The sequence below is a fragment of the Spathaspora passalidarum genome (assembly GCF_000223485.1).
Source record: "Spathaspora passalidarum NRRL Y-27907 unplaced genomic scaffold SPAPAscaffold_3, whole genome shotgun sequence".
Taxonomy (NCBI): domain Eukaryota; kingdom Fungi; phylum Ascomycota; class Pichiomycetes; order Serinales; family Debaryomycetaceae; genus Spathaspora; species Spathaspora passalidarum.
In genome coordinates this window covers 1,424,844-1,437,222 of record NW_006767427.1, presented here as the reverse complement: position 1 = coordinate 1,437,222, position 12,379 = coordinate 1,424,844, and the positions used below count along the sequence as shown (strand labels likewise).

The 12,379-nt window shown below is 38.4% G+C and overlaps 7 protein-coding genes across 7 annotated transcripts; 4 read left to right on the top strand and 3 right to left on the bottom strand. All coding sequences in view use genetic code 12, as the record gives it.

Annotated features, from left to right (window-relative positions):
* Positions 1-40: 40 nt before the first annotated feature.
* Positions 41-2,839, top strand: SPAPADRAFT_50235 (uncharacterized protein; the record flags this gene model as incomplete). The annotated part of the gene is made up of 1 exon (XM_007374798.1): positions 41-2,839. One exon carries the CDS (start codon positions 41-43, stop codon positions 2,837-2,839), a length of 2,799 nt encoding a protein of 932 aa, XP_007374860.1.
* On the bottom strand, positions 2,836-3,952 carry SPAPADRAFT_60682 (mitochondrial 37S ribosomal protein bS1m; the record flags this gene model as incomplete). Its single annotated transcript, XM_007374797.1, has 1 exon — positions 2,836-3,952. One exon carries the CDS (start codon positions 3,924-3,926, stop codon positions 2,883-2,885), a length of 1,044 nt encoding a protein of 347 aa, XP_007374859.1.
* Positions 3,953-4,034: 82 nt separating this feature from the next.
* MDM10 (Mdm10p) lies at positions 4,035-5,545 on the bottom strand (the record flags this gene model as incomplete). Its single annotated transcript, XM_007374796.1, has 1 exon — positions 4,035-5,545. The coding sequence occupies one exon, from the start codon at positions 5,468-5,470 to the stop codon at positions 4,094-4,096; it is 1,377 nt and encodes a 458-aa protein (XP_007374858.1).
* Positions 5,546-5,792: 247 nt separating this feature from the next.
* HIS3 (imidazoleglycerol-phosphate dehydratase) lies at positions 5,793-6,530 on the top strand (the record flags this gene model as incomplete). Its single annotated transcript, XM_007374795.1, has 1 exon — positions 5,793-6,530. One exon carries the CDS (start codon positions 5,809-5,811, stop codon positions 6,472-6,474), a length of 666 nt encoding a protein of 221 aa, XP_007374857.1.
* Positions 6,531-6,684: 154 nt separating this feature from the next.
* Positions 6,685-7,995, top strand: SPAPADRAFT_137264 (uncharacterized protein; the record flags this gene model as incomplete). Its single annotated transcript, XM_007374794.1, has 1 exon — positions 6,685-7,995. The coding sequence occupies one exon, from the start codon at positions 6,685-6,687 to the stop codon at positions 7,993-7,995; it is 1,311 nt and encodes a 436-aa protein (XP_007374856.1).
* Positions 7,996-8,335: 340 nt separating this feature from the next.
* SPAPADRAFT_135780 (uncharacterized protein) lies at positions 8,336-9,693 on the top strand (the record flags this gene model as incomplete). The annotated part of the gene is made up of 2 exons (XM_007374793.1): positions 8,336-8,370; positions 8,433-9,693. The coding sequence occupies 2 exons, from the start codon at positions 8,336-8,338 to the stop codon at positions 9,691-9,693; spliced, it is 1,296 nt and encodes a 431-aa protein (XP_007374855.1).
* Positions 9,694-10,767: 1,074 nt separating this feature from the next.
* Positions 10,768-12,052, bottom strand: SPAPADRAFT_50230 (uncharacterized protein; the record flags this gene model as incomplete). Its single annotated transcript, XM_007374792.1, has 2 exons — positions 10,768-11,941; positions 12,006-12,052. The coding sequence occupies 2 exons, from the start codon at positions 12,050-12,052 to the stop codon at positions 10,768-10,770; spliced, it is 1,221 nt and encodes a 406-aa protein (XP_007374854.1).
* Between the last annotated feature and the right edge of the window lie 327 nt (positions 12,053-12,379).

Below are 12,379 nucleotides of genomic sequence, written 5' to 3'. Positions count from 1 at the left end.
AGCTTTCACTATTTACCCAGATGAATCCTCCACCTCCACCATGCCTCCAAGAATAAGAAGACGTATCACCTCGCTGAAACGAGAAGAGATTGAAAAGGAGCAGGAGCAATTGTCCCGGACGATCGTCAGACCATTTGATGTGTTGAATGGCTTGCCAGTGTCGTTCAACCCGCCTCCCAATGGCCACTATGAAGACGTCCTCAAACAACCACTCACTATCAAGGACACCGGTGTCCTTTATAGATCATTGATGAAATCGAGATACTACTACGTTCACGTATGTCCCATGTTTCAACTATATTGGGTCAAACAAAGCTCATATGCCAAGAAGTTGGCAGAACAGGATAAACCATTGCCCAAGTCACTCAAGGAAGACATTTTGATCAACAGAAAAACCATATTGGGAAATGAAGTCAGTGCAAGAGATGTTATGGTGAAGTTGTGTGATGCAGCCATCAGTCTAGGCCCTCATACTTTTGAAATTAGGCTCTTTATAGCCAAGGATGGACGTCCAGAAAAGATGTCGAAAAAGGAAGAGAAGAGATTGAAGGCATTAAAGGAAGCCGAGGAGAAGCAAAAGCTTCTCGAAGGCGGAACTCCAGAAGCGAAGGATCAAGAGAAACAACCTAATAGTGGACAAGCAGAATTACAGACTTCCAAAGATGAACTAGGAATTGAGCAAAAACAAGATAATGAAACTAAGATAACTGAACCAGAAGGTAAGGATAAACCAGAAGAAAATAAACGAGAAGAAAACAAATCAGAAGAAAACAAATCAGAAGAAAACAAATCAGAAGGAAATAAATCAGAAGAAATCAAACCAGAAGAGCCTGAATCCCTGCCGCTGAAGGAACAGCAAAACGAAGAAAGCGAACACAGAGAGATAATAAAAGAAAGGAGCAAAGAAATTGAAAAAGACGGAAAGGAGGAAATAACAGATAAACACGAGGAGGATATCGAACGAGAGCAAGAGTCAGGGTTTAAAGAAAAGGGCGATGCCGACAAATCAAAATCTGCTGAGGAACAAACAGCCGAAATCAAGAAATCCGTAACTGACATGAAAATACCTGAGAAGCTGGCAAGTGAAGCAGATGTCACAACTATCGCTGGAAGTGGAACCTCTAGTTCCAGCTTATCACCAATACCTTCTCGTGAACCATCACCACCACGAACATCTTCATCCACATCCACATCCACATCCAAAAATGACCCCAATAATATGAGTTCGATTGAAAATCAAATCATGATTGCCAATTTGAACTTTATTGCCAGAAAAGACGAGTCTTTGAACCTGTTGATGAAGATTGTTGCCCTGGGTAAAGCCACTGCAGAACAGATTTCCACTTTCCAAGCTTATATTAAAAGGGCAAGGGAAATGGGCCCACCTCCACATGATAAGGAAAAGAAAGGCAAGAAAGTTCCCAAAGAGAAGAAGCCGCCTAAGGAAAAGAAGGAAAAGAAACCCAAGGAACCAAAAGCACCAAAAGAACCAAAACCGCCAAAAGAACCAAAAGTTCCAAAACAACCAAAAGAAAAGAAGCCTAAGAAGTTATTAAAATCACAAATTCCAAAAGATCAAAGATTGACTGCTTTTCAAGAACGGTATATCATGGATGCCATTTTATTATTTGAATTTGTTGAAAACCCAAATGTCAGATTTATGATCCCCAAGAATGCTATTTGTGAAGTTTTGCCTCCTAGTACCATGACAAATGCTGAAGGTGAAGATAATTCAGACAATAGAGATATTTTGGTGAGTTTCTTATGGATACATAACCAGAATGAAGTAGATGAATATGAGAGTAAACTTGCTGAGTATAACAAGAAAGTCAAGGAAGAGGAAGAAGTAAAGAAAGCTGAAGAGGAAAAGAAGAGACTCGAAGAAGAAAAATTAAATGGTAAACAAAAGGAGGCAGAAGCAAGCGGAGTCGGTAAAGAGACGAATGAAAATCCAGATACTGAAGCAACTAACGAACCTGAAAGTATAGAAGCAAAACTGGGAGAGACCACTCAAGTTAAAGAAGAAGAAGAAGAAGAAGAAGAAAATGAGGACGAGGATGATGAACCAGAAATTAAGGAAGAGCGACCTTATCAGGCTCAATCTGTTCCCGCAAAGAGAAGAGCACCACCTAGAAGATCATCGAGAAAGAAAAGAAAAGCCCCGGCAAGAAAAGCCAAACCTGTTGTTCCTAGAAAACTTGAACCTCCTGTTGAACCCGAGTACAAGTTTACTGCATTTTCATTTACTATCCATGGCATTCCATCAAGATTTGTTCCAATTTTTACAAATAGTGTTAAACCTTTAGTCGAAGTGCAAGAAAGAATATCGAGAATTCTTACCGTCGGTACACGAATTTCCACTTTTTACTTGTGGTATCAAATGGATGGGAAACTTGATGAGCCACTTGCTGAGGATATCAGAATGCAATTGAATCAAGAAGAGAAGAAGTTTACTGGTATACCAACAATACATGTTGAGAAGACTCCATCACAACCTAAAAAGAGAAAGCCAAAAGATAAAGATGGCGAAGGAAAGAAGAAGGCTAAGAAAGAATCGGATATAAATAACGAAGATCTCGTTAAGGTTAAGAAAGAAGGTGATCAGGCAGAAGGAAATTCAGCAGATACTGAAGATGGCAAGCTGGTTGAAGGAACTGCAAATCCCTCTGAGAATAAGTCTGAGGAGGTCAGCACCCCTTCAAATACAGTTGAAACTGCAGTAGTGGAGGAAAACACTGCCATGGAGGTGGATATTAGTGAATATAATCATAATGCTAATAGCCCCGTCGTAGAAGAGATTAAAGATGAAGCGAAAAACGCTACACAAGCAAATGTATAATAGATGTGTATTATTCTTACTTTATAAATATATGTACAGGTACTTAATTTGGAAGAATTAAGTTTAATAAGCTTTGTAAACTTTCAGTGTCAGTCTTGTGTCTTTCAGCAGTAGATTGGAAGTTTGGATTCGAAGGGGCATAACTGTGAGTTTGCTTCCTCATCCAGTCACCAACCTTGACACCTTCTGCTGTTACTCTGACGGCACCGTCATCGGTAACCACAGCTTCACTCACCTTGAATGGCATAGAGAATTGGAGTATGTGCTTACCTGGGTAACTTCTAGCATAGTTGTACTGTAATGAGATAGAACGGTCATGAGCATGGGAAACAAAACCACCAATTGCTGCATCCTTGGTAGAAAGAAGTCTACCTGGAGCAATAACGTCATGTTTGATACCATTAGGGGTGTTTGTCAATCTTCCCTTCTGGTTATAACTGAACCCACCATTACCAAGGACTCGGATTTGAGCATCTTCCTTACCAAAATCAAGTAAATTCCACTCCTTCTTGTGGACAGCTTTAGATTCATGTAAGAAAGATTTCAACAAATCAGCCATAGCAGCGGGCAGAGGTTGGGCAACAAATGCTTGTGGATGGTTCTTAGCCAACCATTTCTTGAATTCCCTGTGGATACCCGGGTTCTTTTGCAAGACCTTTTGAACTTCACTGGTATAGACTCGCTTATTCATGTTTAAGTAGTTGACCAAAGTCTCTTCTCTGTTGGTAGGTTCTGACTTTGTGGATTGTCCTGGGAATAATGGATTTGATTCAGAGTACAAATTCTTGGTAGCGAGTCCCATTTCTTGAAAGTTCTTTATCTTGTAGTATTTACCCGAGTTCTTTTCAACATCTGGCATTCCGGTATAGTTGTCGATATCATTGAAGGAAATGAAGGAACTTCCGACTTGTTTAGGTAAAGCAGTCTTGATACCGTAAATGGATCTTTGGGCACTGTTTTTTGGTGTATAGATGATTTGGTGGGTAGGAATTGTGGAATCCCCACGTATGTTTTTCAGGAGAGGAGTTGCAACTTGGGCAAACTTGGAATTTCTCACTAACTTGAGAAACTCATGATTGGCAGACATCTTATGAATCTACAGTGGTGGGTTCTAGTAGTTGGTTGTCTCTGAATAGGTTCAAAATTTTCATATTTTTTTTTCTCGTTGGTAAAATCGCAAAAACTGCTTACCCGGACAAATAATTCAATAAGTAATACAGATCTAACAATTTCTATAAATCTACAGAAGTACTCTTAACATGCATATGAGAAGGATATTCCTAGTTTGTTGAACTCAGGAATGTTTGTGGTTGGATTTAATGCAACCTTTACACCTGTACTTACAAGGAAATCTTTAACTCTACCTTCCCAAAGTAATTTAACCATTCTGTCATTTAAACTTGTGGAAAACTTTAATACACTTGAAAAATCACTTTCATTGACAAGATTCTGGAATGCAGCTGTTACAGTTTCATTCTTGTGTTGTATCTGTGTTTTATTTCTGAATTTTTCACTGGAATTAGGACTGTTTGGTAGTAATGTGGGATTGATATGAAACACATTGTCTTGATTCTCTATTGGATTAATAATGACACCATTATGGTGTTTGTAGCCTAGTGGTACTTCTTTAGGTCGCTGATTTCTTGCATGTTTTCGTAAGTAACTATTTTCTTGTGAGGACATATTGACCTCGTGATTCTTGAATGTAGGGAAGTTGTTTGACTTGCCATAGCTGTACAATTCAAATCCTAATGAAAGGTTGCTGGCATATGAATATAAATTAAAGTCATATTTGGAACAGAATGTTGATGCCACTGATGTTTTCACGGTATATGTTGAGGATATATGACCAATTATTGGATTTATGGCCAAGGTCATGGTTAAAGGTTTCCCTGTTGATGTGGATCTGGTGGAATATCTAAATGCAGTAGACATGCCTGGACTCATGGTTCTTGCAGCATACCATATCTCGGTGCCTACTGAGACCACTGAGTTGTCAAACTTGGGTATGAGAGCCTGACTTAAGTTCTGGGATGCCCCAAAATTATATAAACATCTAAATCCAAGCAAGGACTCGTTGGTCGAATATATGAACTCTCTCAGGTATTTTGGAGTGTTATTCTGCAAGTAAATAATCATAGTTCCATTCTTGTCTAGATGTGGACTACTTATAGTCTTTATGAGAAGTTGAGTATACGGAGTTATTCGTTTTATAATCATAGCTTCTAATGCGGAACCAGGGAAATACATTCTTCCATAGAGCAAGGAACTTTTAGCTGTGGCGGCGGCTGTCTTGCTTTTAATGATAGAATTCCTGACTGACGGCTCGATGATTCTGAAGCCGGCGATTGCGTCTTGAAGGGAGATTTCTTTGGTGCCCATGGTATTGGACAATGGAATTGACGAGTATAAATATGCAAGGGACCCATTTATGGTGTGAAAGTTGGATAATGTGAACGACGATGCCAGATATTCGGTTGATTTTGAAGATGTGTCGACTTTTATACCATTGGGCAAGGGGAACTCAAGTAGAGCCTGAGAAGTGGCTGTTATATTGGAGAAGATGTTATCTTCGTTCCAATTGGTGGATTTGTAAAAGCATTTCTGAAGATATTCCATATACGTATACATTTATGCATGAATGATGATGGAATGACGCTATACGAGTAAAACTTAATTGCTATGGTTTTGAACTTTTTACTAGTCTCCCTCCCCTTTGTTTGTGGCAACAGTTTTGTTTTTGGTTCGATTTTCTGATTGTTTCACTTTTCTTGTTTGGCTGCTACCATGTGCTGCGATTTTCTAGTGGAATTTCTTTTTAATTCTCTCGGTAAAAATTAGGGCGATAGCGCGCTGTGACTCAGGCCAGAAATTTTTCTAATTTCGCCCCGACTCTGGGCCAGTCAAATTTATTCGATTTCAAACCAGGGTTAATCTTCCTTCACTTTTAGTCAACAGCACCAACAACCATGTCTGCCAGATCATACACTATTAAGAGAATAACGAACGAAACAAAGATTCAAATTGCCGTCAGTCTTGATGGTGGTCATATCGCTCTTGAAGAATCAATTTTTGATAAGAAATTAGAAGACGACGAGCATGCCAAACAAGTTTCTGGATCTCAAGTTATCAACGTGCAAACAGGTATTGGATTCTTAGACCACATGTTACACGCATTGGCCAAGCACTCTGGCTGGTCTTTGATCGTTGAATGTATAGGTGATTTACACATTGACGACCATCACACTGCAGAAGATGTGGGTATAGCCTTAGGTATGGCATTCAACAAGGCGCTTGGTCCAATCAAAGGTGTCAAGAGATTTGGGAGTGGGTTTGCTCCGTTGGATGAAGCCTTGAGCAGAGCTGTTGTTGATTTATCCAACAGACCATATGCCGTGATAGACTTGGGATTAAAGAGAGAAAAGATCGGAGATTTGTCGACTGAAATGATCCCACATGTTTTGGAAAGTTTTGCTCAATCAGCTGCCATCACCATGCACGTTGATTGTTTGAGAGGTACAAACGACCACCACAGATCAGAAAGTGCCTTTAAGGCTTTAGCTATTGCCATTAAGGAAGCAATCTCAAAGACTGGAAGCAACGATGTTCCAAGTACCAAGGGTGTTTTATCATAGACAGCGTGTTGTTGTTAAATTTATAGACTTTATTTCGTATTAATTAATGTCAAGACAAATGGCTTTTGTAGTTGTAGTTGTGTTGTCTCGTATAATTCTCCATTCCCTCCTCCCCGCCATAGTTAAGGCCTCTCATCGAAGTACAGAAAAAATTAATTCAAACACAGTTCTTGCAGCAAGAATCAACCAGAAAGTCTGCACACTTTAAGAATGAATTTGAATGTTGGATGTCAAAAGAGGTCGTTCACTATAGCCTCGTCCGTATTTAGGAAACATTCAAGTGATATAAAACCAGTATTCAAACCTCACTTTCTGAATCCAAACGATGTTAGATCATTTGAAAAAAACCTACCATTGACCAAGAAAGTAGGAAGACCTTGGGAAAACATGAATATTTCCAAAGATGAGTTCTTCCAGAGAAAATACGGCAATATCAGCCCTGAGGAAAGAGAAAGGTTAAATGAAAAAGTTTCCAGACAAAGAAGAATGAGAGAAGCCAGGGTTTCCAAGGAGTTGGCTGCTAGAGAAGCAAAAAGGCAAGAGATGTTTGAAGAAAAAAGGAACCAAAGAAAAGAAGCGAGGGGATACACTGGTAACCTGAGTTATTCTGTATCTCGGGCTAAATATGATTCCGTGTATGAATACATCTATGGAACTCATTCTGTGAAATCGGCCCTTCTTGCTAATAAGCGTGGGTTGAACACTTTATATGTTCACAACTGTCAAGATCCTACCATAGTAAAGTTAGCCAAAGATGCATACAACTTGAGAATTGTTGAAAGAGAAAGTAAAGGTGATTTGAATTTGTTAACAAAGAATGGTGTTCATAATGGTGTGGTGTTGGAAGCAAATAGTTTAGTTATACCCTATATTGAATCTGTTGGCGGTTCTGAAGATGGTCAATACAAACTCAGTTTAATTGATGATGCTACTAATAGACCTACTGAAGAAACCAGGCCCGTGGCAAGAGCAAATGACAAAGAAGAAAGTCTTCATCCTTTAGCATTATACTTGGATGAGATTACTGATCCTCAAAATATGGGTTCAGTGTTGAGAACTGCATTTTTCTATGGGGTGGATTTTGTGGTTCTTCCTGACCATACTACAGCTAGATTAGGACCGGTTGCCAATAAGGCATCTGCCGGCGCTATGGACCAAATGAACATCTATCAAACCGATAGCAGTTTGAAATTCTTACAAAGTGTTCGTGACAATGGTTGGTCTCTTGTTAGTACAAGCGGTAAACCGGATGAAGCCCAGATGGCTGACTTAAAGGGAAAAGACGGCAAGATTGTTGAAAATCTCAAATCCAAGTTTATAGAATTATCGGAATTGAGACTGCTTTTACATGATGGTCCTGTGATGTTAGTTATCGGAAGTGAAGGTGCTGGTGTGCGGACAAACATCAAGATAAAATCCAATTATCTTGTTGGTATTCCTAAGTTAAGACAAAATGATACCTTGGTTGATTCATTAAATGTAGGCGTGGCTACTGGTATCATCATCGGCAGCTGTGTTTAAAAAATGTTGAGTAGAACAACATTGCATGTAAATAGATTTCTAAATGCGGAGATAAACGGATATTTTTTTTTCATATGATTTTACGGTTCGTATCCATCGATGTATTATGCATTTAAAGTTTAGTTGTACAGATTTTCGCTACGGTTTGAATGAGAATTCTGTTGGTTACCCAACAAAGTAACTTCCTCAGCTAATTGTACTTCAAAACCCTCGGTAAATTTCTGTATGTTTCTTTTCACACAAATATTCAAGGATATTAGGATTTCCATCTTATTCATATACCTAGAGCTTTAATCAAAGGTTTTTGTGCAAATTCTAATCTGGAAAAAGTAAAATATCAATGACAAACTTTCATTTAGTAATTTTGGTTCACGGGTATGTTTTTATTTTCGTTAAAAATTGCTTAATTGTAAGTTTTACATACTAATTAGGTTTAGCCTTTGGGGGAACCCACATCAACTTTCATACATAGAACGTCAGCTTAAGGAAAACATTGGCACAAACGGTGAAACAGAAGAACTTTGGGTTTATAAAACCGGTTCTCACCAGGGATATTTAACTTATGACGGAATAGACATTAACGGCAAAAGGATTTCGGATGAAATTAGGGAAATAACCACGTCAATCCAGATTCTGGGTGATAACGTGGTTAAGTTTTCAATAATTGGATATCTGTTGGGTGGATTAATTGCCCGATACGCTCTTGGGATATTGTATGCTAATGATTATTTCGAGGATATTACTCCTGTCAATTTTGTAACCTTTTGTTCACCCCATGTTGGAGTGCTTAACCCCTTGCCAAATAGTAGGTCCGCAAAGTTATATAATAGCTATGCACCACTTTTCTTGGCTATCACGGGTGGACAATTGTTCCTTAAGGACCAAATTAGAGAAATCGGTAAACCCTTGTTGGTATGGATGGCAGATCCGAAATCAATCTTTTACAAAAGTTTGACACTATTTAAGTATAGATCACTATATTCTAATGTCGTCAATGATAGAAGAACTTCTTGGTTCACTTCGGCGATTTCCTTTACTGACCCAGTTAATTCCTTGGTAAACCATCTGGCATCGAAAATCCACGCGTCGTACATAAAAGGATATGCCCCAACTGTTATTGATATCGCTAAACCATTCTACTATCATGATATGCGCGAGGAGAATACTGGAGGTCGGAGCTTTTGGTTTATCATACGTTGGTTTAAAGTTTTTTTGGACGTTGTTTTATTCACCCCAATATGGACAATTTCTTTCTTTGTAACTTCAATCCAGCAGAGAATTAAGTTAAATAGACGAGTGAGAGAATTCTTTAATGATGCTTCTAACAACTTATTCCTTTTGTATGAAAGTATCGATGATGAAGGTGATGCTGACAACGATTGTGGTGATAACGAATCAACCTTAAGTGACATGGGACATGAAATCATGGAGAAAATTCAAGATACTAGAGATACATTTCTTGAAGATGTCTATACTGCCAGTAATGATGATATCAATTCTCATGCTCTAGCATTGAATGAGGATCAAAAGTTTATTATTGACAAATTGAATAAGGTTGGCTGGGATAAATTTCCAATTATTTTAAGACAAACGAAAGCAACACATGCTGCGCTGATTGTAAGACAAGACGATCCAAAGTTTGCCGAAGGTAAGGTTGTGATTAGTCATTTTATAAACGAAATATTTCAAGTTGATTGATGGTGTGTGTATTTATGTTTGTATTTGATAGAATTTAAATTAGTTTATCTGGTTGCAAAACTTTTTTTGTTTTCTATGCGGCGGCTATATAGTATATCCTTTTCTTTTTGTTTTGGTTTTTATTCTATACCTACAAGCCTAATAGAAAACTACCTTCTTTGACAAACTCACACAAGTTCCACTATCATATGAAAAAGATTGAAATGGGCATCATCAAAAGTCAATCAATAAGGTCATTCTTGGGATTAAAGGATAAAAACCTGACAAAACAAGAAGTAACTAAGGTTGATGTGTTTTGCAACAAATCTTTGACAACCGCCACCACACAATCAATCACTCCTGCGTCAACAATTAACCAGAGTCTCCGTAGTGCTGAATTCAGTATTGCATCAGTTACAGTCAGGATTCCTCTTCAAGATATATTATTGGATCCAAAGTTCAACAAGATTAGGACATGTCGATGGAAATTAAAATTGTTGAATCAATGGTCTGACTACGTCTTAATATTTGTAAAATTACAATATAACCAGGAAGTTTTGAGCTCAATTTATTCAGATATCCGTGATCATATCGATTATGTACAACATTTACAAGGTGGGGGGTTACTTGTTCATTGTAAAACCCCACAATTTTACTTTAAGTTGTTAAGTTTGGTTGGGCCAATATATTCAATCTACATGGTTATTTCCGATGGGGCAGGATCTATTATTACCATTAAGAATAACGTGATCTTACAAGCAATTAGAGACATGAATCTACAAGTAATCAAGTACAAGCCGGTTTTATTCCCAAGAATTACCTTTACCGTATGGGGAATTAACAGCAGTGTTCCCCAACACCAATTGATTTTCTATTTCAGACTGATTGGTAAACTAGTTTCATGGAAATTTGCACCTATTGGCCAACATACAAAGTATCATGTAATTTACTTACAGTATTCAAGGTTCATGAATACCTCGGAAGTATTGAAAAAAATTAAAGGTTTTCATTCAGCTAAAGTAATTCAAAATCTAGAAAGTAAATAAAAGAATAGCTAAAATAAATAGCCATATAGAATTAATGGAAAACTAATTTTTAAATCAATTCAACATAATTGGCAGGGAAAATACCGGTAACCCCGTTGTTTCTACCAGTCCACCAATCATCAGCTGTCTGTGACTTTTTGATAATTTCAATTACATCACCTTTTTTGAATGGTAAATCTCCTGCTTGCTCTCCCTTAAATGTATACAAGGCAACTGCTTGGTTAGTATTGGTCTTTGGAGCACCACCAAAGTTTGGTTTGGAAGAAGCAGGAGGACGTGAAGGTCCAGAATTAGATATTCTGGTATTTTCCATTCTAGAGCCTAACCGATCGACATCCCTATCTCTTGATCTATAGTTTGAATCATATAGATCGTCCTCCCAGTTGGATGCTTTTCGCGTACCTGTATTGGTTCCACGAGAAGTTGGTCTTGTAGAATTCTTACTTCGGGAAGCGTAGCGGTCATCTTCATCTGAATAATAATCATCGTCTTCATCAGAGTATGTACTCCTTCTTCTTGAAGTGGTACGAGATCCACGACGAGGAGAGGATGTGCTGTCGGAAAACTCATCCGGAATATCATCATAATAATCTGAATCATAATCATCATCAAATCTATTACTGAAAACTCTTGATGCCAACACGTTCATAAGCGTATCACAAGCTGGAGGGGCTTCAATTTGGCCGGACAAGATATTTCTGGCCTTACAATTGCTACCATAGAACTTTCTATTGGCTTCTCTTCTTTCAACAATTGCTGACCCTTCCAACGAGACACCTGCAAACAAACCCTTGGTTTTAGAATACGCAAATACTGCAGACACTGATTTTAATGATGCAGTACCAGCAGCTTCAGCATTTCTACCTAAAGGTCCCACTGCCACAGACACATTAGTACCTAAAGTAACAGACCCTGCTTGGGCAAAACTATCCACTGCAGCCTTTGTATTCAAGACAAAAACGAAATCAGTCAATTCAGCACCAATTTGACCCCCTACACCGGCACCTGCGGTGACGATTGCTGATGGTGGAGACCAAGACCCATCTGGTAAACGAGCAACGATGACCCCAGATCCAGCCCTACCGGAAAACAAAAATCCAGCCTTTAAAACCGTTATGATTGCCAATCCCTTTGCATTCTGTAAGATTCTTGGTGGAATGACTTGATCTGGTCCGGCTAATTGGTTGGGCTTGACGAATGATGCCAATATCTTTGCCGCTTTTCTAAAAGGGGGTATATGTCAGTAATCATTTCAAACTGGGGTAAGATCTGCAAAAGTACACATACTTTGATTCACTTCTCAAACTTCTTGGAATAGGATTGTTAATACCCATAATGTATTTCTTTTGTTGGTTAAGATTGATAATAAGTTAGACTTTGTAAAGTTAAAGTATTTAAAGGGTGAGTATAAGTTAATTTGCCAAAATCGGCTTCTTGATTTTTTTCCGTTCGGGGAAAGCGGCGGCGTTATAAACGTGAAATTGTGTGAGTGAACGATTTGATGCTCGCTGTTTCCTCACCCAATTGCTCACTTTCTTCCATTGCCCAACTGAAAAATAAAATATTACAACAAGACAAGAATGCCATGCCATGGCTAAATGTATGACTGGAATTGGTCTACAAGTGTGATCATATATCATCAAGCCTTTGTGAGTGTGGAA